General features: G+C 34.5%; 2 protein-coding genes across 4 annotated transcripts; both read right to left on the reverse strand.

Moving 5' to 3' along the window:
- Positions 1 to 261: 261 nt before the first annotated feature.
- On the reverse strand, positions 262 to 5,901 carry LOC132281842 (ninja-family protein 6-like). Its single transcript, XM_059783506.1, has 3 exons — positions 5,658 to 5,901; positions 5,327 to 5,593; positions 262 to 860 (listed from the first exon to the last, which is right to left on the reverse strand). Exons 1-3 carry the CDS (start codon positions 5,899 to 5,901, stop codon positions 262 to 264), a joined length of 1,110 nt encoding a protein of 369 aa, XP_059639489.1.
- An 11,240-nt stretch (positions 5,902 to 17,141) lies between these two features.
- LOC132282663 (nuclear transport factor 2-like) lies at positions 17,142 to 25,015 on the reverse strand. Of its 3 annotated transcripts, XM_059784406.1 has the most exons (10): positions 24,887 to 25,015; positions 23,765 to 23,853; positions 23,117 to 23,309; positions 19,916 to 20,219; positions 19,598 to 19,830; positions 19,336 to 19,516; positions 18,965 to 19,086; positions 18,777 to 18,839; positions 17,753 to 17,816; positions 17,142 to 17,633 (listed from the first exon to the last, which is right to left on the reverse strand). In XM_059784406.1, exons 3-10 carry the CDS (start codon positions 23,303 to 23,305, stop codon positions 17,383 to 17,385), a joined length of 1,407 nt encoding a protein of 468 aa, XP_059640389.1. In that variant the 5' UTR covers positions 23,306 to 23,309; positions 23,765 to 23,853; positions 24,887 to 25,015; the 3' UTR covers positions 17,142 to 17,382. The 3 variants fall into 3 exon arrangements, with proteins under 3 accessions (XP_059640389.1, XP_059640390.1, XP_059640388.1); XM_059784407.1 differs by lacking the exon at positions 23,765 to 23,853 and having other exon boundaries at positions 19,922 to 20,219; XM_059784405.1 differs by lacking the exon at positions 23,765 to 23,853.
- Positions 25,016 to 26,533: the final 1,518 nt, after the last annotated feature.

The following is a 26,533-nucleotide window of genomic DNA, read 5'->3' on the forward strand; positions in this document are numbered from 1 at the left end:
ACAAAGAGAACCTATGAAAGCAACTTAAGCTTTCTAATTACAACAATACAGTTCCCCTATATCCTTCAGCAGTTACTTCACAGCCTTGAAAAAGGAAAACAAAGACAACCTAGGAAAGCAGTTTAAGCTTTGTAGTAACCTAGGAAAGCAATTTAAGCTTTCTAATTACCACAACAGTACCTTTATAGACAAGAGAAGCCAGGAAAGCAATCCAGCCTTTCCAATTCCTACCTAACCACCTTCTAGGGCAGCCACCATCTTTCAGAAGGATTTAGGCAATACATTGATGCGTTTCATTGGGTTCACCATGTCACTGCCACCAGCATGTTTCACAAACTCAGCTGGAGAGTGACATTGTGCATGGCAATTACACACGATGTTCACTTTCTCTTTCGCGCACCTGTATAGAAACCCTTGTATTGTCCGCCCGTTGGGGCCATCTCCAGTAGTTGTCACGCCAGGCATCTGCTTCATGATTGCTTCCACCCCATCATGTCCCATTCCCTTGCTGCAAGGAGGTTTGTTTTTCTTAGACGACTCACCAGGTTCAGTTGCAGCAGGCTTGGATGGTATGGCATTTGCCATTGTTCCAGAGGTGGTCCATTTGGTCCTCTTAGACGGACCACCGTGCTCATTTTCAGCAGGCTTGGAGGGTATTTTCTTTTCAATTGTACCGGGGGCAGTTCGTTTAGTCTTTCTAGACGGTCTGCCGTGCTCGGTTTCAGCAGGCTTGGAAGGTATCCCATTCGCCATTGGGCCAGAAGTGGTCACAGCAACAGCAGGTTTCACTGGTTTCCTTTTTGGCATCTCCTTAGGCTGAAATTTTTGTGACCGGGTGTTGCCAGCTGAATTTCCTGGACCTGTATGGAATTTGTAGGTTAATGAACAATCATTTGTTAGTGGTAATCAGTTACAAATTAAAATATTTAAACGATCATTTGAGCAATTTTCTAGAACAAAAAAGTTAGTATTGCATCAAGAAGAGTAGCATCTCCCAATCTGTTGCATGTTGGTTTCAAAGGAACTATTGTGAATCTAAAAGAGAAGTTATCATAGAAAATCATATGATAAAATCCATATTATCATTTTGGACAACCAATTTATCAGTTTATCCAAATCCTAAGCTACTAAGGAATGAATCTAGCAGTATATTAAGTTCTCACACCTTCCCACAAAACCATGTCGTTCATGTGGAGAGATATAAGAAACTGCGAACTTACTCAGACAAACAAAATGGGGGGATAATGTAGAGGATTGAAGAGACTTGAAAAATATAAAATGAAAGAAGAAAATAGATCGAAAATAGAAAATAGAAATAAAAACAAAATAAGGAAGAAAATTATAAGCACGAACGAGTTCAATTAATGTATAATTAAAACTAAATTAGCTCATACTTGCATTGAAAATGGATATTGAAAGCAAATTACCTAAATATCTCACAGATACTAAAGAACTTTTCATACATGTCATGCATTCACTATGAAGCTGTACGTTCTATCCCTATCTCAACATTTTACTTATTAGTTTCAGTGTTGATCCGAACTAAAAACCACACAAGCATCTACAAGTAAAGATTTTGTCGCAAATATACAGCAGTCCAGGAAGAAGGAGATTGTTGGTTGTTTAGATTTTCTTTCAAATCAACCGAGGATCAGACTCTATTTTGTTGATAATGCTCGTATTTTGGTATCTCCATTTGGTTAATGTTGAAATGGAATCAAGAAGCATGGTTACACATTCTTATTGAGTATCATTATCATATGATACAAATTAACATGCTGTATTAAATGTATTGTAGATTATGATAATTGAGCTAAGTTTGTAAACCATTTTCCTAGATTTGGGAGAAAAATCAAAGACTGAATTTAAAATAAGATCAACAGGAAAATGATGCAACTAAGAGTTAACTTTTTCAATCAAAAGAATATATTATTGGCTAAGATAAATGATGCAAAGTTAGCAAAATATTTTGTGAGATCGGGAGAAAACCAAAGTAAGAGCATGTGAGTGTACCAAATATCCAAACTAAGAAGGGTATCATAAATACCTAAATAGTGTGTAGGGTTAGATGAAAGGGCTAATTTTACTACTACAAGTGTATATAATATAATGCAACCTTAATTAAACTAGCTAGGAGTGTAAAATGACAAAATTGTGAAGGTTGATGATTAAGAGATATCTACTTGTTACGAATTTACCAGTTATTCATTAAGAAGATATAAGATGTTGCTTGAAGGATTAAAATATGATGAATAAAAGGCTACCCAGTGCTAGTCCAACCTATCCAGGATGCTGGGAATGCACACCTCAAAGAACTTACTCTCAGACTTGAACCAGCAGTCTCAAACTTGTTAACACAAACTTTTACCGTTGCACTAACCATTGTCGCCTATTAGAGAATGGTTTCTCAAAGTTGCGTAATCTAATTTATTAATTAAGTTTATAGGATTATTTAATGCAATATATATAATATTTATAATAAGCGAGGTAGGACATTCAGGCTATCAAAACACAATATGCGCGAAAGAAAATGTAATACAGTTTTTAAACTAAAGGACTTGAAATTTGTGGTCATAATACAAGAAAGATAGGCAAAGACATATATAGCCAATAATACAATCACCAAAAGATAAATGTGGCACCAATTTATTATAACATTAGAGAAATTTTTCTAGTTGGTTCTGGAATATGCATTAAATACCAAAATATATGATGAAGCATAGAGCTATTCAGATAATACGAAGGATAACGTGGGTTGAGGTGTTAGAAATAGACATTATGGCCTATGATGTAATGGAGCTTTTGGTGCTGATAAACCTACATATTTTCAAGTTTAATTATGTTCGAGACTCAGAGTACTTTCAAACTTAGAACATCTAAAAACAGGGATATGCTAGATTTAGGATATTTTCTTCAGATGTTTTAAAATAATTAAAAGCATTCAATTATTAAAGAATATCAGTTTACATCTTTCATTTCAACTTGAGTAAAATATCAATAGCATTCTGGAAAGATTTATTATGTCTTGGGAAATCTATAAATAACTGATATCAGTAGATTCATAATTGAACCAAAAGATTAATTGCTCCAGTTCATGTATATGTATTAAATTTGGTTTAATATCCATAAAACTCAATATGGAGAGTAAGCTTCAATCATGTTTACTAGGCTAATATGTAAGAAATGCTATGACCAATGTGACGTAAGCTTTTATTTTGTCGTTTCTTCGGAACTGGACTATGAAATGTGAAGTTATAATTTATCACTGGATCACGTAGATTACATGTAAAACATGCATTGACAATTTTGAGCTAAACCTTAAGAAACGTGTTAATCGATGTTGGGTAAGCTTTTACTTTGTCATTTCTTTGGAATTGTCTAATTCTGAAGAAACGACAAGATATAAGCTTGCTTCACATCGATCAACACGTTCTTAAGGTTCAGCTTAAAATTTTCAATGCATGTTCTTACACGTCATCTAAGTGAGCTTGCGACAAATTAGAACTATAATCCTCGTAGTTCAATTCCAAAGAAACAATTAACAAAATGAAAGCCCACAGATCAACGCTTCTTAAAGTTCTAATTTGTCACAGGATCACGTGGATAATGTGCAAGAACATGCAATGAAAAATTCAAGCTAAAGCTTTAAAATGTCATCGAAATTAGCAACAACTGAACTTTGTTTCATTACAACTGAAAATGGAATGGAAAATCAGTTAGATCATATGGAAATTATGTAAAAGGGGTACTAAAAAATGGACATGTCATACCTTCCTTTTCCATTAAGTAGAATGTTAGAAAACAATCAAATTAAGATGCTCGAACAAGACATGTTATTATCTCAAATCCCATCCCACATTCGTAACAAATGATATCTGCATACTCTTAAAAATGTACATCAATTAGACGACAAATAGAGAAAAACAAAACCAATCACCTCTATGGAAAGACTTCTATTTTTTTCAGGTTGAAGTACGAGGACAAAGACTTCTATTTTGTCGATACGCAGTCTGATTCATTATTCTTTTCATGACTATGCAACTTCTATCAATTATTCGAGACTTATTATGTAATTTGTTGATACGCGGTCCGATTCATTATTATTTTCGTGAGTATGCAACTTCTATCAATTATTCGAGACTTATTAAGTAATTTGTCGATACGCAGTCTGATTCATTATTATTTTTATCACCATGCAATACTTATTAAGTATTTTGTCAATACGCGGTCTGATTTATTATTCTTTTCATGACTATGCAACTTCAGTCAATTATTGTAGTATTAAGTATTTTGTCGATACGCAGTTTGATTCATTATTCTTTTCACGACTACGCAACTTTTATCAATTATTTGATACTTATTAAGTATTTTGTCGATACGCGGTCTGATTCATTATTCTTTTAATGACTATGTAAATTCTGTCAATTATAGTGATATTAAGTATTTTGTCGATATATATGCGGTCTGATTCATTACTCTTTTCGTGACTATGCAACTTTTATCAATCATTTGATACTTATTAAGTAATTTGTCGATACACGGTCTGATTCGTTATTCTTTTCATAACTCTGTAACTTCTGTCAATTATCGCAGTATTAAGTATTTTGTCGATACGCTGTTTGATTCATTTTTCTTTTCATGACTATGCGACTTTTATCAATTATTTGATACTTATTAAGTATTTTGTCGACGCACAGTCTGATTGATTATTCTTTTCATGACTATGTAAATTTTGTCAATTATTTGACACGTATAAGTTCGTTATCGTTTTACACTTATTGAACAAAGTGAAAGATCTTAGCGCAGCTCTATACGAGGATGCAACATAAAATCCTTTGCTCAATCTCATATCTTCCCCTTCATGTTTCCTTGTACTTCCTCTTTTTGTCACTAACCATACTATAATTTATTATTCATAGACTCAAACAAATATGACAAATTACTTACCAAAAACAAAAACAAAAACAATAAATAAATAAATGACAAATTAATAAAATATAAACATTTAAGAAAACAAACATGCATGAAGATCATTGAAACAAAGAGAACGATTCTAACCATGCAAACAGATTCAATCTAGAGTTCTAACATCAAAACTATAATGATGAACAAAAAAGACGAAATTGTAAGTACTATATATTCTACAATATTGTTCTAACATCAAAACTATATTGATGAACAAAAAAGATGAAATTGTATCTACTATATATTCTACAATATTGTTCTAACATCAAAACACACACATAACTAAACATACCATGCAAAACCAAACAAAAAAAAACCATTTTCATAACTATCACCACAAGAACAGGAATCATATATATACCTTGGCCTTTATCGTCTTTGATGATCTGAAGAGCACGGCACAATGCAGGGTTCCTCGCAACGGATTGTTGAGCCCAAGCGACCAATTGGGATGGCGAATTGGGCCTCGGGGGCAGCTCTTCAGCTTGAGGTTCAACTTGATGAACCCTTCTAACACGAGGAGCCCTCTTCCGCTTCATTTGTTTCTCCAACAGCCTTCTGGCAGCCTCAAATCTTCTCATTCTATGCAACTCCATCATTCTCCTCCTCTCTTCTTTCCCTGCAATCTCTGTTGGCAAAGAAGATGATCGATCTCGAAAATGAAAGCGAAAGTGAAAGTGAAAGAAACTTACCATCATTCACATTCGGATACCACACTTGGGCAAGCAAAGCGGGTCGAATCAGTAGCTGTGTTCCATGGATTTGGCCAGACCCGCCACCCAGAGAGAGCCCGAGATTGAGGTCTACTCCAGATTCGGATAATTCAGTGCCTCGGAGGTTTTGGGGTCTGAATTTCTCAAGAGAAACAGTCTGGTGTCCATTGCTTCGCAGAGGAAACAGAATTTTGGTTACTCTGCTTTGATTTGCTCCAGCCATTGCAACTACAAACAAGCAGAGAGAGTACAGATTAGAAAAACTGTATATATATATATATATATATATATATATGACACACAAAGCCACACACACATGCAGATAGCACTTTTTCTACGTTTCTGTGTTGTTTCTTTCACAAGAGATCAAATGACAAAATCTGAACACACACATGCAGATAGCACGTTTTCTATGTTTCAGTGTTGTTTCTGTTACAAGTGATCAAATGACACAATTTTCAGATTTTGTCAGATATATCGATGAGGTAGAATTTCAAACAGAAATCCTCAAGAACCAGATAAAAAATCTAGCTAGACGTATGAGAGAGAGAGAGAGAGAGAGAGGGGAGAATGAGAAGCCCAGCTAAGCTTTCAGTGCATGCACATAATTTGTTAGTGCATGTGCTTTTGAAATCACAGATTTCTAAAAGCATAAATCATGAATAGAATGTGTGTGTGTGAGAGAGAGAGAGAGAGAGAGAGAGAGCTGATATAATAAGGTTACTCTGTATTTCAGTCTGATGCAGCAGAGAGACTGTCAGAGAACTCGAGGAGAAAGTCCCAGTGAGAACTCGCCGGAGAAAGAAAAGCTTAGAGTGAGAGAGAAACCAAAGCAAAAATGATGCATAAATAGCCGAGAGACTGACAGATGAATTTATTATGAAAATGATAGTGACACTCCACGTTTGTCTTCGGTTACTTTCTTTTATGACATTTGTCTTTCAATAATAAAACTCAAAATATATTATATTACTTGATAATTTAATATATATAGCTGATTAGTACTAACTACTAATTATCATCAAAATAAAAATATATATCTAAAGAGCTAACTTAGTGGATTAGACTCTTCGTTATGAAATTGGTGGAGTCTCAAAAGAATAAGATAAATGTAGGAGACTGTCTTTTATTTCATAATAAACAATTTTTTTGTTAAGCCAAGATTCGCCCTCTAATATTTAGTTATGTAAAATTGAAAGTCAAACTTTTAAATCTCCTATTCTTTAATATATCAACAATGCAATAATAATGTATAATCGATGTTATATTCTCAATTAAATAATATTATAGTATTATAATTTAAAGCAATATGTTACAAATATATTGTATCATTGATACAAATATGTTGTGTAATTGTTGCATTTTTGTTGTATACTCGTAAGTGTTACACAAGCTAATGTATTGCAATGGCAATTTAACACTCAAAACAAAAGTGTAGGTGGAGAATCTGAGTTCATTCGAGTGGAGTCCAATTAATGTATTTATTGTCAATATAATTAAATAAAAATTTATACTGCCACTCCACTTTTGAATTAATGTATTCTGGGTACTTTTCAGTTTAAAGATAAAATTACATAATTGTTTTAAACAGTACACTTAAAAATCACTTTTGGAGGGTATTTTTGTTATTTGAATACCAAATTAGTTCTAGAAAGTGCATGTCCTATTAAATACATACATTGTACGTGTGCGTGTGAGACGCTTATAACAGTGTTTAAATAGCCACGTGGCAATCAGTGGAGAAAGAAGTTCACGTACGGTTACTTCTTTTCTTATGACAGTTCAGTCCCTTGTCGCATCAATTTAACTTGCGGCTCTTTTGTAATTTAAAGAAAATCTAGAGGTAATTCAGACGGAAAAAACTGTGATATAAATAGAGGAGAGTAACGCAAGTCCTTTTGGCGCCATACGGATGACTTTGAAGTTTCCAACCTGTGTTAGGGTCTCGAAAAGACACGTGTCCACCACAATGACACGTGAAAAGTGTACAATGTTAACCCACCTCATGGCGGACGAATCGATGAATATGGACTTACCTCACCCACCGATCTTACCACACACGGCGGCGGTTGACGGTGTCAGTGGCTAACGTGCGCCGGTGGGTGTCTGCCTTGCTAGGATGGTTTTTTTTTTTTCCGACAACGTAATCTTCATAGAGAGTTGGGTGGAGGTGGGACCCGCGACGCAGCAAATTGCGCTTTTTACGGGTTGGAGGAGAGAGGACCCCACGTGTGGAAAGTAAGTAACGGATGCTGCAGTGACGACAACTCAGAACTATTGTGTCGGATTTGCATGCTACTTTGACATCACTACTTACATACGGAGTAGTTGTAATCCCAGTAGATTACATGGGTATTATAAGTATAAAAAATAAATGTTAGTTTTTTTTTTGGGTAAATGTTGATTGGGAGTTTAATACCGACTTACGTGGCAACTATTTCCATTTTTAGACAAAAAAATAATAATAATAATAAATCAAATAAATATATGATTATAGTTCACTTGATACTTAGTAAACTGAAAGGTAATATTGACATTATTTCTTTGAGTAATGCTTTTAAGAGTATCATTTTATGAGAAAATTTAGCTTTCCTAATTTGTAATGTATAAAAAATTAAATCAATTCTTTAATGCATTTGAATTACAAAACAGGATAACTCATAACTCTTCTCATAATAGGTCCTCTTATAAGCATTACTCTTTTTTATAATATAGTGAATATTAATACACTTTGTTTGACTCTATTTATTGGGAATCACAACAAAATCAATCATAATCTTAAGAAATATATATATAAAGAAAATAATATATATATTAATCGTAGAGGGACTCGATTAAATTTGGGACTTTAGGCGAAAAATATAAAAGTGACTTTTTAGTATTGTATATTCTTTTATATTGCTTTGTTGTTTATTTGGTGATTTTTCACTTATTATTATTTTTTTCAGTTATGTTTTGATTATTAATTAAATGATTTTATCAATAACTCTTTTTGATATTGAATTAGTTTATTTTGGGATGGAGTGAGATTGTGATGGGTGAAAAAGAGAAAAAAATTGTAATGAGAAAGGAGGGAGACGTTAAGTGAGAAATAAGGTGGAAAAAAAAAAAAAAAATGTATAGGAGAATATATATGGAAAGTTTTACAAATTCCCACATGCAAAGATAATGATCTAATAAATGTGGAATGACCGGAAGAAAGAGAGAGAAATAAAATTGGGAGAAGTATAAAAATCTTTTGGGTCACAATTAAAAATTTAGGAAGGTTATAATTTAAGAATAAATAAAAAAAATTTGGGTCTTTCTAATCGACCATAAATCTTCATTATTATGTATGTTTGGGCTTTTGTTTCGTATTTTTTGCTTTTACTAGTGTATTGTAACAAAGCAAAAGCACGAAGTATATTTGATAACACTTACTGTCATTTGAATAGAATATCGAAATACTTCCAAAATTGAGGGCAAAATCGAAAGTATCAATCCGCATTGTAGCTCAATTTTTCAAATTTAAAACATTTTTTACCAAACATAATTTCATGCTTTCGCTTCCAAAAATATTGTAACAAATTTATTTTACCAAACAAACTTCATATTGTGTTGAACGCGCTCTAAAGCATAAATATTGCTTCTACTTCAAGTTAAAGTAAAAATACAAAATAAGTGTGAGATCCTAAATCACCCTAATGCTGTTGGCTGATTTGACACCATCGTTCATCTTTATCTTTTAATGACAAAAGAGTCTTTGTTCAACACACATTTATGAAAAACAATGAAAAATACATTTGACTTTATCATTAATCATATAAATGCACTTTACTTTGTTGTGGAATAATATTACTAGTATTGTTGTTAATCTAGCTCCCGAGAATCAAGTGTAAGGGAGATTTATGTTATTTTAATATTTAAAAAATAATAATAATCTATAAACTTTAAGCAAAAAATGGGTCTGGTAGCCTAACTCTTGAAGCCAAGTGAACATTTTGGTAATCCCGTGATTGGGTTGTTTCTCGTTGTCTTAGAGAGCCTAAAGAGTCCGCCTTCGAACTTTTGCATCCACTAACTTTTAATTTAGGATAAAGTATAGAGACACCCCCTGAAGTTTGGGAAAAAGGCCATTCAAAAGAAAGTTAGCTTATTTTTGGACAATCACACCCCTTTGTGAAATTTGTCATCCAAACAGAGCCTTCCAACATGTGAAAAGTCCACTTTATCCTTCACTATTTTATTTATTTTAATTATCAAATATCAAAAAATTTAAATGACCAAATTACTCTTTTCATATATATAATATACACAAACAACCACAATAACCACCACTCCCAACCTCGACCTCGTTGGAGCTCTACCACCGCCACCTCCTCGACCTTGCCGGCGCTCGACCTCAGTTCGGGCAAACTCGACCTTGGACAAGCAATCCGTCAAATTATCAGCCAAAATCTGACACCAAGCCTACAATTCTCCTCCCCACCGAGAAGCTGGACTCAGGTGTGTTCTGTGGATATTAGCAAAAATAGAGAGAAATATTATTATTTGTGTTTATTAATATTGGAGTTTTACGAATCAAAAGGTCGAAAATTTCACCACCATATTTAGCAAATAGAGAGAGAAACACGAAAGGAGATATGGGTTTCCACGTGCGTGGAACTTGCCTCTTCTCACAAAGCTAGATCCATCTGTACACTATTATCTCTCTCTCCTCTCTCTATCTTCTGCTCTGTTTTTTGAATTTGATTGTGGGAGAATGCTGAGCTAGATTAATGGTAGAATATATTAATATATTACAGTAATCTGTAACAGATATAGAAACTTTAGAATAATATATAGTTTAAATATATAAGAGGGGAATGAGGTGTGTTCGACGATGAAGAAGTTGTCAGTAGCAGTGGCGGAGAATTTGTGGTAGTCGGCCGAGATCTCGTCACCATGATGGGTCGCTTGGCCCGCTGCCACCACCACCACCACGATAGATTCAAGGACCACCACATGAGAATGATGATAAGGCGGTGGTGGCGGCAGTGGCGGCTGAGGAGTGATAAAGATGTAGTGTGTGGCTAAGGGGAGAGGGTTCTTTACACAGGTGGGTTCCGGGTAGGGTTTGAGATGGGTTTGGGTTAGGGTTTAATCCAGGGGCATTTAAGTCAATTAAAATATCAATTTTATATCCAAGGGTAATGAGGTCAATTCACCATCTTTAGGGTCTTTTTGTCCATTTTTCAAACTTGAAGGGGTGTTATTCAAAAAATAGACAAACTTTCCTCTGCATGGCCTTTCCCCAAACCTCACCCTTTAATTTAACATTCTTACTGCGAAGAAGAAAAAAATAATAATAAAAAGGCTGACCCACTTGTTCCAAATTTTCATGTCAACCGTGATACTTATGCCTACAAATCTAGCCGATTTGTTAATTTAAGTATCATTCTCCTTTTCATAGTATACTCTTTTTTTTTAATTTAATTTAATTTTTTATTTTATCCTAGCAATAAGAGAACAGCCATACGGCATCTACATTACACATCCATAAAGAAAAGTATAGATGCAATAAAGGCAAACCATAAAAAAGCAAACAAAACCAGAAGAAAAATAAAGACTAGACTCCAAATTTGCTGAGAAGAACAACGGAAGCCACCACATGAGATGAGCATCAACGGGAGTGACACAAAGGTCAGGCCATCAGCAAGGCAATTGCTCCAAAACTCCATCCACAAGGCGCCTCCGACTGGTGGAAAAACCACCCAAACCCCGCATAAGTCGGGGAATACAAAATCTGACATAAATCGGAGATCTAGTATGGGACAACAAAAAACCGACATAGAACTGAGATTTAGCCGGAAAAAGAAACACAAATCCACCTAGTCTGGCCGGAAACAAGTCAAACCAAAACAGATCTATCAAAGCAAAAGCAAAAACGGCGTGAAAACCACCCACATAACGTACTTACTGTTACACGCCGATTTTATTTAGCCTGTGGGAGGCAAGAAACATCACCTCCCTACTCTCATGGAAGGGAACAGGGAGAAAAGAGAGAAGACAAAGTGGGAGGCGGCGGCTGAAAGAGGGGGTCGATGGAGGTTTATAGAGAGAGAAAAGAGGCTCGGAGGTTTTTACTCTTCTTTTGTATTTTAAGTCTAAGTAGTAGTCAACAATTTTACTTAAATGAGTGATATATATATATATGAACTCACATTTATAGCTACCACACGAGTACTCATAATAAAAATTTTATTTTAAGGCGTACGAACACCGTCCAATGATAAAGTATCAAGTTTTAAACACCCTAGGTTCCATGTTGTGGGATTGTTGTCATTATGATAATTCATGGGCTCTTTACTTTTTAATCCCAATCTTACACAAATTATCAATCCAAGCTTAATTGTTTGAAAGAGGATCTATAAAAATTATAGAGTTAAAATTTCATATCAAAATTTAATTCGACACTCTTCAAATTCGACCAAATTAAAAAAATTGTATTTCCGTGATAAAGAAAAAAACCAAAATACTTTTATACATACGAGTTAGCTAAGGATGAAACTTTTATTTGGTCAAATTTAATCAAAATACATATATATATATATATACACATAAAATTTGAGTGAAGATATGGTTAATTTTTAAAAAATGGTCACGCTCGTATCCAAATTTGACATAAGTAGGTTTTTAACGCTTAAATTGTGATAATTAAAAAGAGAGCTCACACAAAAAGAACCATAAGACCAACTAAAGGCTCAAGTGTGAAAAATGCATTAAATGCATGACTTCTTTGAAATTTCATAATTAGCCATCACAAATTCTAAGACATTAATATTAAATTAATTTTTAAAATTAGAGGATAATTTAGAAAGACTTCAACTCTTTGAGAATCGATCACCAACTCAGAGACATACATTATATGATTATACAAGATTCTTGATAGAAAACCAAGGTTGACGGTTTTCCTGGATTACATTCCATTTTATCATTTTATATCACTGCATATTTTCTCTCTTTCAATCAAAGCCTTCAGATGAGTATTGACTGTATCAGGTTGTAGGTCTGGTACTACTGATTCTATACCTAATGTCAAGAAATTTATCTATTAAGAGACAACATTGATTAATTCTCGAGAATATATCATAAAAGAATATTAACATTTATACTATAGTGTATAATGTACAATGTCTGGGATGTGTCTGCTTATTTTAAGCCAACTCCCAAAATCCTAAAACTTCGAATTCAAGAATGTCCAACACTTAGATACGCATCTGGACCTAATAGGCATACCTAAGTCCATGTAACATAGGCCAAGTGAATTTCGTATCCAAATCCACCTTCGCCTCTGCCACTATGAGCACCCTGTTGCCGTGGATTTTCGAAAGTTCAGCCTGGTTTCCTTTAAGCCAGTTCAGCTAGGGTTGCTCCAAGATGAGTTTAACAGAAAGAAACAGTCGCATTAAGATCAGCAATAGTTCTAGCCATGGCTCCTTGAGCCTTTTTGGCTTGCAGCAATAGCTGGGTACATTCTATTCCTCATCTAAATTTTCACTGCCTAACCCATCGATATTTATCTTATTCAGTTGAGCTAGCGGGGAACACTAGTCTGCAGCACGTTGGCCTTCACTTTTTGCACTTTCTACAACTTACAACCAGTAGGATACTCGGTAGCAACCTGGCACACCGAGTTGAAATCTGGCAAAAGTCTGACTGGTGTGCATCATGAACCGTGATCAACACTACCGACAGTAAGCCTTTTACGATAGATTGAGTATTCATCATCCTTTCCCTCAGGGGATTGCTGCTTAACAAGCAGAAAACTATGAAGAAAGAGAGGTTAGAGACAGAATCTCTCGCCTTGGCTTCTACGAATGTTAACTAAAAGGCCTTAGACATCTGATTGAAATGAATGTAGTCTTTTCTCTTTTTTTTCGGTAGGATTTGAAGGCATAAATTCAATTTATAGAATATCAGCAATAAATAGTGAGAAGAATACATGCCAACTGCCGGCTATCACAGCTTGGTTGGGGACTCATGATAACCAAGTCCCAAAGAAAAGAGAAGTTTTAGTTTGATCTTCCATTAAAATTTGAAAGGGTGCTAAAACATTCCCATAAACAAAAGATCTCTTGGATATACAACAATTGGTAGGAGGCCCTAGATGGCAAAAGAAGTGCTATTAATGCAACTTCCGATGAAAAAATTAGGATGAACTGTGACTAATTTTAAGATAGCAGGGGAAGGAGAAGATGAATATCTGCCAAAGCACCTTAACAATTGCTATACGTTGGCTCATACACATCATCTTCTATCACTATAACTTCTTTATGCCTTTTGTGGTATAGATTAGCTGTTATCTCCCTCCACAACTAGACCTAAATGGCAATATTCAATTAGAAAAAAGGTTAATTGTGTTCTTGTTGCATTTGAATCATTTTCTTTCCTCTAGTTATACCTGTTTCCCATTTGAGATCTTTTTATTTTGTTCTGTGTTTTTTGATTTATCAAGTATTAAGAACATTATGGATTTAGTGTTACCTAGTATTCTCTTTCTTTCTAAAACAACAACAACCAAAAAAAAAAAAAAAAAAACAGAGAAACTTCTTTTAATTTTTTTTAGCCACTTTGGACTCTGGGATGGTTTGCAAACTCTAGATGCACCGACCATCACCCCCAAACAACGTGCATCATTTAAACCCAGACTTCACATTTGGTGAGACTCGAACTAGAGACCTAAGGGGAGTATCCCCAAATGGGTAACAATCAGCAAAAACTAGCATTCCCCGCTACCTCTTTTAAGTGGGTTAAGCTTAATAAACAAGCTCGATTTCAGTACCTTTGCTAAACAAGGAGCCCAAACTATTCCCAAACAACTCAATTTATTTGCAGCCCTACGAAGATGATTAGGCAAACTAATCAAAGACTCGAACACCCAAACCTAAAAGTTTAAAATAAATAAATAAATAAAAATAGCCCTCTCTTTAATTTACTAAGAGAAGTGAGGAAAAACAGACCATTTCTTGTGTTTTATATTCCAAGAAATAAGTTAGTTACCTCCCATCGATTCAGCCAAATATTTGCATTACTTTTAGTCAAGTGCAGAGTTTTACTATTCTTGTCCCAAATAATGAAAAGAAGTAACAATAATTCAAAATTTTGATATATATACTCTTTTTATCCCTTAGATTATCCTCAGAAAATATGGAGATGAGCATATGATTAGAGAAAAACAAATCAAATGAATAGTCATAAAATGAAAAATGTAAATCAACTATAACAGAAAATATACCCATATACACTGTTCGACGAATATCCACAATGGAGAAGCAAATATAGCAAACATCAATGAATATTACATATATATAGATATATATATATATATATTATACACACACACAAAGACAGAAGAGAATAGGGACGAAAAACTTACTACGTTGAGAGCCCACTTCTCCTGTTTGTGGACTTGTGAGTGGCACGACCAGAAAGTCTTGAGCTTTTCCATTAAGATCCGTTGGAGCACACAATCGCGGAGAGAAGAGTGATTACTTCACTTGCACATGGGGGATTTGGAGAAAATACAGCACCAATTGATATTGTGTCACAAAATCACAAAGTATGACCAGGTTATTTAGGGGATTTGAAAAGTTTTGGGCAGCAACATTGATAGTGAATACCAAGGCCTTTGCTCAATCGTCTAAAGTGTATGGGGATTCTGAGGGTCTCGAGATGAGCAAATGGGTGTATGAGCAATTGGATAGTCCCTGCCATTTAATATTTGGTGGATCATTTTATTTTAATATGTCATTTGGAACTTATGGACCATTTAATATTTAATGAATCAGTTTAATTTAGACTGTCATTCAGAATTTATATTTAATCAAAGAGTTTCTATCGATGTGATAGGGTGGATAAGTTCAAACATACCCTTTATCATATCAAATGGATAAATTTTATTTTTATAGATTTGAAATTTAGATAAAAGAATTATTTTGCTTATAATAATGCACTCTTGTAAGGCCATTATCTCAATAAAAGAGTGTGAATTAAATTGGTTTGTTGATGTGTATTTCTTTTATATATATGTATATATATTTGACGTGATTTTTTCAATTACGGAGTAAAGCATTTAAAAACATCTCTACTTGGATGGATCATTTCATTACGAGTACCCTCGTGATTTTATTTTTTATTTATTCGAATGGCAAGATAACATGGAAACAAATATTGGTTAGGAAAGTATGTTCTCGAAGACGTTCTAAAAATATTGGTTAGGAAAGTATGTTCTGGGCTTCGCATTTTTGAGTTTTCCATTTCGATCACTCCTTCGGGATTGCGAATGTAAAAAAGTCTAAAGGAGAGGCTATTTTCATGGAGAGAGAAGAGAGAACGTATTGAGGAGAAATAATTTGACAAACAGCTAGAGAGACTTTTATTTATTTATTTTTATAAATAATATTTTGGGATTGTTGCCAAAACAACAAATGAAACCAAGAAGTAAAACATGTTCTAGGGTAAATCACAATTTTCTTTTATTATTTTATATTTCAGGAAGTTTTGTGCAATCAACTCTCTCTCTCTATATATATATTTCATCAGGTACAAAAAATTGTTGGCATTAAAAAGGTAACTGCATTTCTAAAATTTCCCACTAAACATGGTTCTATAACCATCCTTTTTATTTGAGAACTATTTTAGGAGTGCAAACACACATCTCCCCTGTAATTTATATTGTAGTCTCCTTGCTGGACTATGTTAAAGACACTGTTGTGCCGGAGACAATAAATTAGTGGGGGTGTTACTGTGTGAATTCACCTGTCATGACCCAATATCTATGTCATGACCCAATATCTATATATTGAGATTGTGTTATCTCTCTTAGGAGAGGTCAAGTTAATGGACATACAAACGAATAGAATCCAAGACCACATAAAATGAGGAACAAAATCTGGCATAATGGATTTTGGCATATTTTGCTTATATTCCTGGTTTAACTTCTTTCTTTTCCCCTATATTAACAGTTTAACACACACAAACACTAGGCTTACAACTATTGATAAGCACAATCTCAATATATATATATATATTGGGTCATGACTAATGACAAGTGAATACCCACCCACTAATATATCATCTCTGGCACAACAGTGTCTTTCAAGGCCCCAGGAATAATCCAGTTATCAACAATGCTAGAGTAGCTGAGATTTTCTAACCAAGCAGAGCAAGCTGGCCCATACTATCAGGCATGGGCAGCTAGCAGAGGGTTAGGATTCTCCTTATCGAGTCGTTTCAGTGGTGAAATAGCAATGTTTATACTGTGGTCGCTCTGCTTCATGGTGGCTCAGCTGCTTTTGCAGCTTCATATTTTGTGTCCAACCTGCAGAAATTAGATTGAAACTAGCCAACATGGATATGCATCATGCTAGCAATTATACTCATCAATTTTACTTAGTTTACGCAGTTTCTTTAGAGAGAGAGAGAAGAAAAACCAGTACAACATTATGAAAGAATAGGAGACTAACCATAACTCATGCCATTTATGTATACAAGAATCCTTAAATGCACCAAAACAACTTACCAGCTCATGTTATCTCTAACCACGATCCCAATAAGGAAAATGGGGGTTTAAAATTTATATGAAGAAGCCTAGCCTAAAATTTAAAAAAAGAAAAGAAAAAAGGGGGTAATATACCTCATTACCGTCAAAGAATCAGTTGTTGAAAAGATAATTTGCTAAACTTTAAGATGGAACAGCACTCTTATTTACACCACCTTGACGGCCAAATTTCTCACTTCCACTTCGATCAACTCGTTGATATTCCTCCACATTGCGTCCACTAGGACCTTTATATCGGCCCGAAAAGTCGCCTGAGTTTCTGAACTCATTCCTGCTATGGCCCCTGCCACCGCCAAAGTTCCCACGGCCTCTGAAGCTATCACTCCGGAATCCACCTCTCCCTGAAGTGTACCTCCCTCTCCCACTGCTTACAACTGCAAGAATCAACAGCAAAACAAATTATCAATCTATCCCCAAGGCCAACGTCAAATTTTCACAGGGAAGCCCCAGGTTCCATTTAGCTTGAACGATTTAAAATAAATTCCTAACTTGCCTCGTGTTGTGGTTCTCTTTTCCTCAACAACAGCTTGACGACCCCCGATTGTTAGAGGTGAGGCCTGACATAAAGCAAAATCTTCAATAGATACATGAGAGGAAGAAGTGCAAATTATGAGCAGTGAGTAACAGTGTTACAAACCATACTGAACATTCTATCCAAGTACAGTTAGAGCCAGCCATTAGCATGGTCTGATTTAACCAATAACTATAAGTGGCCCCCCAAAATTATGAACAAAAAGAAAACGACCAACTTAATAATAGAATTTTTCACTTATTTGTAACAGGTCACAACATATTGAACTGAAAGTATTAAGATCCAAGCAAAGATAACACCAAACCCGCGCCACGTGCTCACTGGATGCTTACATGGCATCCACATGGCATGCTTGAGTCCATTCGTTTCTAAAACAAGTAGGGAAGAATGTAGTTTTGTAGTATGTATTAAATGTTTATGGAGCTTATTGGATTAAGTTAGAAAAACCTATATTATTATAAGAGAGTTGATCTAAGCCATTGAATAAATATAATCATAACCGTTCCTTTGCTAGATTGTTGCCTATAAATAGGTAGGGGGGGTCTCATTGGTAAGCTTTTTTATTCCCTAGCCACAAGTGGATGCCTAAGCATGGGCAGATGTGCAAGCCAAGTGAGAGCGAAAGTTGCTACTAAATGTTGTGTGACATAACAATAATAAATGCTTTTACTTGGTTACATTATTTCCATAACAAAGGTGAATGATGGGAAAGACCAAAATAATCAAATAAAAATCTCTCAACATAAAAATAACAATCAAGTAACAACTTGTCATGAGAGATAATCTATTTAAAGAAAGAAAGATTTTCCTCATGCTTTAACTCTAACAAAATGAACCAGCATGGATTAGTGAAGGATATATTGTTTTCCAGAGAGAGTATTAATTTCCTTCTAGAGAAGAGGGAAGGTGTTTGGGATTTTACGAGAGCAACAAAAGATAGCAATTACAACTAAAAAAGGAGAAATAACAAAGTATAAGGTGGTACCTTTATTGCATTCTCCATAGAAATCAAGGACTCAAATTCAACGAAGCCAAAACAAAACCCTTGCTGCAAGGCACAAGAAGTAAAGACGAAGCATTAATATCATATATATATATATATATATATATATATATATATATATATATATATAAGATGAGTTGTAGCATTCACAGAGCAATGCTGAAGCAGACCTTATTACTTCTGACTTGAATGCCACCACGATTTATAGGCCCAAATTTTTTGAACTCTTCCTCAAGCTGTGTGACCATTGCATTCGGAGGCAAATTTCGTATATATATGGAGTGACCTTCAACTTTAACATGTATAAACTATAAAGTCAATATTAAAACATTAATTTGTATTAGAGAATTTATAGCAACATGACATATTGGACATCTTTTATTGATACTAATTCCAACATAACATCTACACACCATAAATCAGACATCTCTGAAAGATTCAAGCTTCGATAATAGAAGAGTGTTCATAAAGTTTTCCAACATAGAAACTCGCCTTCAATGTAAATGTGTATATCATTTATTCAATGCAAAAGAATGGTTACCTTCCTCATAAGCATTTTCACTTCCAGGAGCATTGTCACTGATAGGAGCTGATGCTTCTGGTTCACAAGAATTTTTTGCAGAACCCAGTGACTGCTGATCAGCACTGGCATGTACCATCCTCACACTGTTGGTAGGAACATAGACTGGAGTAGACACTTTGGTAACCTTCGCTACCTTCACCTAAATGAAATTCAGTGCAATAAAAGTCAAATAAAGCGTTGAGACAAACCACCTTCAAAGTAACGTTGGCCCTGAACTCACAATTGATGCGTAAGATTTCTTTCCCTCTTGGGCTGCAGAGGGATCTGAACTGACACTTGCAATAATCTCATTTTGAATTGATTGAGTTGGGAGTTCATCAACAACCTCTTCTTCAAGAGTTGATCCCCCCTCATTATCTGAAGGGTCACAAATTTCCTCCCCAATGTTTAGATCCTCAGCCTCAAAGGTAGTTGCAGGATCAGATGCGGGAAGATCGGGAGCTTGAATGGGCTCTGAAAACAAAAATAAAAGCCATCCCAAGATTGATTATGAAAACAACTTCAATAATGTAAATTGAGGACAAAGAATAAAACCAACCTGGACCTGATGGCAAGGAAGCTGCTGGAGCATTGTCATTGATACCATTAACTGACACGGCACTGGTCTCCAATGATTCAATTTCCTCAACATACCTAAAAACATCATTAAGGACAAAGTAGCCTTTCTCTTGTGGTGCCAGAAAAAATGTTTGTGTAAATTTTCTTTTTATATTGTCCTTTCCAGTTAAGCATCCTGTTACTAAGACGATCACCCCCCCCTCGTAAGACTCCTGAGCATCTGCAGTTTTTATCTCTGCCTTACAGTTTTTGTAGTCCAAAGATAGAATCATGTCATTGATTGCCTGATAAAAAGCAAACAAGACAGGGTTTTGTTTATCAGAAAACATCAAACAACACTTCAATTTTAGAACTTTACAATTCAGTTCTTTCAAGTTGAATAGAGACGAAGTAGTATGATCACCAAAGATAGATCCCACGATTAAGCAGTCAAAGATGGGGTACCAATGGTGGATGAAGCTGCAAGTTGTCAGCCCAGTGCACAAATGCAATGATGGACTTTCTTTGGGTAGATAGGCGAGAAGAGTTTAAGTTCCACCTTGCTAACTGGCATTCTATTCATTGTCATAAATAGTGTGGCACATTATGTTTTAGATTCTTAATTCATATAAATCGAGCGCATTACAGGAAAGCCTATGTAAATTTGATAAAAAATAAAATAAAAATAAAAAAATAAAAAAGAGAGAATTTATGAAAGAAAAGTGGTGGTTTGGGAGTATGGATTTGTTGATGGCAAGGAGTGACCAGAAAGTTCACGGAAAAAATGGTTTGGGACTTTGGAAAGTTATTATGAACGTGTCTTGTGATATTGCTAAAGAGGAGGTAGCAGAGGGAATGGAGAGAGAGATATTTGCTTAGGGAGACCTCTCTTATAAAGGAATTTCCGCATCTCTATGGAACCTCCCACAAACGAAATAGTTAGCTAAGAAGAGTTCATGATTGGAAACAGGAGTGTGTTATGGTTTCTAAGCATTTTTTGTTGTTTGAGTGACTTAAGAGTGGTGGGCTTTAATATTGTCTATTTTTGAAAGTTCCATGGTACCAACATAATGAGGGGCATGCTTCCACAACATATCGCAGGGATTAGGATGTCCAGAGGTTCTTAGACTGGGTGGCTAGAGCCCGGGCAAGCTTAGGCAGATCCTTACACCAGGCTACACCTGGAAGAGAATTCAAAGAAACTGGAAAATAAGGTGAAAGATTTGCGTCTACTACAAGCAACAGGCAAAGCGAAATCTCCTTCCGACGATTTTCAACAAATGCCATCAGCAAGATATCCAAATATTAAACTAAAGTGAGAGGGTATAGTACAGTTTCTTGAGGTACAGATTATTATTATTATTTTTGCTAACTCGAATTTGTGCTGCTTATTCTTCTTCTTCCAGTTAAAATCTTCAAATTCATTTTTTTTTTTTTTTTTTTGGTTCTCTTCAGTTTGTGATTCTTTTGCATACAATTTCATGACTGATTTCAATCCACTTTTTTTCACTGTTTCCTTCTCTATGTAGCTTCAAAGGAGAAGATCAATTATTGTTGTTGTAGTAGTCTCCTTCTAGAGTCATTTCTTCACACTGTTGTAAATGATTGTACCTATGTAGGAGGTCTTTCACTTTTCTCCAATGTACATAGGTACTCGATTTATAATCTTCAAGGGCATTGTGTTGTTGGGTAATGGGTAGAAGTCTAAAAAAGAATGGCCTCTTCATGTTCTGTAGGATTGTGAGATGTCAGTTTATAAATTTTCCTCTCTCCCTTTCTTTCTCTCTTGATAATCAATGTTTCGCAAATTCCATATTGAATATAAGAGCATCAACTCATCAACTTCAACCCCCAACCCCCCCCCCCCCCCCTCTTTTCTTTTTCATGGGCTCACAATTTGTTTTTTTCTTGTGTTTTTAAATTCTTTCTTTTCTTTTTCCCTGTGCTATTTAATTCATCTTGCAATCCTTTAAGAATTGGTATAACTTTCAATGAATCAAAAAGAATATGACGATGTTTGATACTTGTGCCTCTTTGTGCAAGTGATGTTCGATTTTAAGATTTATCGAGCTTTTATAGACATTGGGTCAATTAATTTCTCTTCAAGAGCAGCTAAAGTTCCATTCATTTTATATTTAATATTCTGACGGCACATAAATTGAGAAATGTAACAGAAAAGGAAACCAAATAACTTATATATATAATTTACTTGGATGAAGTTATCTATACATACATGTTCCATATGTTTGTAATAATCTTTCTATATGGTTTAATATTTTTTCGACTGGTTCTCTATCTTATTTTTTTGGGGGGGTAAATTATACTCATCCCCTGAGGTTTTTTGATAGGTAATTCAAACAAACACACCAATGATTGTCCCATTGGGGACTCGAACCATCAATCTTCCAAGAAGGAGCAGATATAACTTGAGCTAAGCCTTTGGTGGTATCTTATCTTAAAAATTCTTTATTTAGACAAATAGTTTTATACTTTTTCATTTCTGTTCACTTTTTAAACCTTACAATCCTTGATCTGATCCTATGAACCATGTATTAATTCAACGTATGATTCCAATCCTAGCAATCTTGATTACATTAGTGTATAACATAAGACATGTCTGCATACCAGTACCCATATTTTGGACAAATTCTCCTGTATCCTAAGACTTGGAATTCAGTGAGGTCCAAACTTAAACGTCCAACTGCACCCAATTGACATACCTAAATCCATGTAACACAGCTCTAAACCTCACTGTTTACATTGATGCTAGTACACGCATTATATTGACGAAATTATCTAAAAATTTTGATCCAAGAATTAACTGTTGAATGGGCCATCACATATTGAAAAGAAAAATAATTCAGTAAAATAAGTTGATCGTAAATGGATTATCATTTGGAGTCCACCATGGAACCAAAAATGTGCTCCAAGCACTACATAGTATTAAATTGATGAAAAAAGTAACATATCTTTCTTTTTTTCTTTTTTTTTATTTTGTTTTTGGAGTTACAAAACATGACAGCATCAAAGTGGCATTCAAGGGAAATCTAGTAACTGAGATAAGGATCGCCCTAAAATAGTTTCTTTCTACACTTATTAACTTTCTAAGTAAGAATAATGATGCAGCTTATCTGTCATATATACATCAAATGATGAACAAATATATACAACTCAACAGAAGCTTTATTCGTAATTAACTTACTTGCATGGTTGTCACTGAAGTCATTACTCCATTGGAATTTGGTCGGCTCAGTACACTCGAATCGTGATAGAATCTATAAACCAAATCAGGAGATTGATGAAGAATGTGGTAATACTGCTCTACAAAGGCATTTCCAACAACATGGGCACTGGGAAGAGCAGCAGCAGGGCTTGCTGACTGCATTGCCATCTGCCTAGAATTCAAAACAGTATAATATAAGAAGAATAATCAAAACAATTAAATAGAGAAACTATAGAATATCGTATCTGAAGAAAAATTGATAAAACAAAAAATATGCCCGCTTTAAGAAATTTGCAAATAAAAAAACATCACCAAAAAGAAAAGAAGCACTGCAAAAAAATTATGTAAAGAATATAAATAGTGATTAATGAAACCAAAGAAGAAATAAAAAATTCCAGCTGCAACAGTGTACTAAAGAACAGCCCAAAAATGAAAAAAAAAACAGTCGCATTTAAACATTGAAAAGAAAAGAAATAAGGAAACATTAGTTTCAATGTGGATGCTTAAATACCTCAGCACATAAAAGAATGAAGAAGACTAGAAAAGCAAACAGGAAATCAATTCTCCTAACATCACAGCAAAATAAGGCAGTACTCAAGAACGTTATGAACTTATAATAGTCGATACTTTAAGGTAGAATATGTAAATGGATGGGCTTGTTGGCCTTGAGGAGTTGAATTAGATTGAACGCATTCATGAGATGGTTGAAGTAGGACCTGTTGGAGATAAAAATGTGAGAAAATCAATTAAGATGGTTTGGACATATGCAAAGAAGACCACCAAGTTCACATTTTACGATGAGTAACATGGTCCATGTTGAGGGTAATCCTAAGGGAATGGAAAAGCCAAAATTACCATTGGTAGAGTAGGTAAGGAAAGATAGGGCAACAAGTGCTTCCACTGATATTAGCCTTACATAAAGTACGATGAAAATATAACATTCATGTAGCTCAATCCAAGTAGCTTGGAAAAGGCTTTATCTGTCATTGTTTGTTGTGTAAGTTGTGTGTGCGGGTGTTATTCAAAATATCACTTTCTAATTTTTGTTAATTGTTTAGGGACCAAACCGGGAACAAGAATATTCATTGAATGCAGGTTTGACTCAGCGTATAAATACAGATAACATATAATCAATACAATCTGAAATGTAGTGAATCTAAGAGGCAAAGCCTAGAATCCCATATGACAATAAAATAATATCTAAAACCATGCATTAAACCCTAACAAAGAAACTAATATAGTTAACCCAAAATAGAGTTAAAAAAGCACAATTTTTTTTTTAATAATTTAAAAAAAAAAAAAAAAAAACACACACACACACACACAAGCTTTAAGGTTACAATCACCACGAACCAAACATATAGACCCTGTAAAGATAGAAATTGTAGCAAAGAAAAACATGCAATCATTGGATCTCAAAGACTGGGTTTTTAAGCAGAGGAATAAGAAAAACCCAAATCAAATACCTATGTGATCTGGTCAACACTCTGCGGAATTAACCATCTTTGTGGTTGTGATTCCAACAATTAAAACAAATATGCGGAAAAGTTTACAACTATGACCTCAAGTGTCAAACCCATCAACAAAAAGAAAAAAAAAAAATGAAAAAAGAGAAATCAACCTAAATAGTTCAAATTAAGATTGATCATTTGGATGCAGAGTAAATTAAAAAAGCAAACTTTATGCATCAAATGAAACAAATAAAGCAGTATAAGTTAAGAATTCGAAGACGAATCGTAAGAAGAGTACCTGCTGTTGAGTGATTTCGAGTCTTGTAGAGAGAGAAATGAAGATATGTAGAGAGAGAAATGAAGAGATCTGCGAAGCTTTTTTATGCAGCGAGTGAACAAAGAGAAAATGAACGACAGAGCAAAGATACTGAAACTGATGTTGTATATAGTCTTGTGAAAGATGCTTTGAATATGGGCTTGATCTCGACCTGGTGGCCCAACTAAGTTTGGTCTGAAGTCACGCTCATTGGAAATTCCTCCCCCTCTATATGGGCCCAAAAAAGCAGATATCTGTGTGTTTGGTTGTGTTCTCAAAATACCATTCTATTCTCAATAAAGAATGTTAAAATTCATTTCTTTTAAATTCATAACTCCTTATGAATTTTTGGAGAAAATAATAAAGAGAAAAGCAAGAAATATATATATATATATATATATATATATATATATATATATATATATTAATTGTAAGTTATAATATGGCTTGAACCATAACAATTCACTTCATTTGTTATAAAACCAGAATTAAACTGGATAATCACTAATTTTACATTAAGAAACACTAATTTGGATCCTCTTCAATGCACCTAATATATTTGGGTGCATTATTTGCAGTGAGAATCACACACTCTATTAGGCCAGACACGATCACGGGTGTCCCTGATAAGTATGATGATCCTTCGTACGTAGTGTATCGGAGAGAATCCAAATTCTCATCAACATGCAAAATGACCGTCAACGCCTTCCACTTTGAGTTGCTGTCATTTTTAGTGAGAAATAGTGGTGGCTACAAAAGTCCCACCTGTGACCTGTTGGCAACCAAGAAGCTCCCTTTTGCTAAAGCCTTTGTTCACCTCTTGCTTATGGAGTGAGTAAAAAAGTACAAGTAGAAGCACATATAAAGCAAATGGGAATTGGAATGAGGCTAGTGCTTCTACGTTACATGACAAAAAGAAACCACAAAAGATAAAAAGTAGTATTTCTCTAAAAGTAAAGCTACTGCAAAGCGTTTTCTCAATTCTATGAAGCTTCTCATGGTTTATTTTGAGTTGACACACAACAAAACTAGGGAAAAAATTCACCACAGTAAAAGGGCCGAAGCTCAAAAGAGCCACACAAAAACACGGCCCAAAAAGTAAAAGTCCAGCTTGAAGTTGAAAATAAACGAGACCTGCATGAATCAATCCCATTAGCATTAGTAGTAATACATGAATGTTATAGGGGGACTTCTAGAATTTCGTAAACATGTTGCTCGACTTCTTTGACAACAAAGAACCTATGTAACACAGACACGGCCGGATACGAATACGATACAACACGAATACGTTGACACGTCAAAATTTTAAAAAGTAAGACACGGGTACGGCTTGGACATAGCTACATATAAATATAAAATTTTAATTCTATACATCTATTCAATAGTATTATAAAATTTTAATTCATTTATAATTTTTATACTAAGAGTTGCTCTAAAATGAATTAGAAAATAAATTTATGTCATTATTGTAATGATTTTAATATTATATATACCATTATTTCATTATTTTGTCGTGATAGTATACATATTATTTTTAAGATTATGGGGTAGACTTATGTTAAAAATATCCGAGAAGTGTCTGCGAAGTATCCGGGAAGTGTCAGCGAAGTGTCAGAAATAATAAAATTA

Source organism: Cornus florida, unplaced genomic scaffold, assembly GCF_030987335.1.
Source record: "Cornus florida cultivar Cherokee Brave unplaced genomic scaffold, ASM3098733v1 CherokeeBrave_3.0.0_Hap2_Chr11, whole genome shotgun sequence".
In the NCBI taxonomy this organism is placed as follows: Eukaryota; Viridiplantae; Streptophyta; class Magnoliopsida; order Cornales; family Cornaceae; genus Cornus; species Cornus florida.

What these genes read in the sequence shown, in the direction of transcription:
- LOC132282663 (XM_059784405.1), bottom strand. Translation starts at nt 23,305, where the DNA reads ATGGCAATGCAGTCAGCAAGCCCTGCTGCTGCTCTTCCCAGTGCCCAT. An exon ending in CTTCAGTGACAACCATGCAA is followed by an intron (nt 20,220 to 23,116) that starts GTAAGTTAATTA and finishes GCTTTTTATCAG; the next exon opens with GCAATCAATGACATGATTCT. An exon ending in CTATGGAGAATGCAATAAAG is followed by an intron (nt 17,817 to 18,776) that starts GTACCACCTTAT and finishes GCTTTATGTCAG; the next exon opens with GCCTCACCTCTAACAATCGG.
- LOC132281842 (XM_059783506.1), bottom strand. Translation starts at nt 5,901, where the DNA reads ATGGCTGGAGCAAATCAAAGCAGAGTAACCAAAATTCTGTTTCCTCTG. An exon ending in GTATCCGAATGTGAATGATG is followed by an intron (nt 5,594 to 5,657) that starts GTAAGTTTCTTT and finishes CTTTGCCAACAG; the next exon opens with AGATTGCAGGGAAAGAAGAG. An exon ending in CAAAGACGATAAAGGCCAAG is followed by an intron (nt 861 to 5,326) that starts GTATATATATGA and finishes AATTCCATACAG; the next exon opens with GTCCAGGAAATTCAGCTGGC.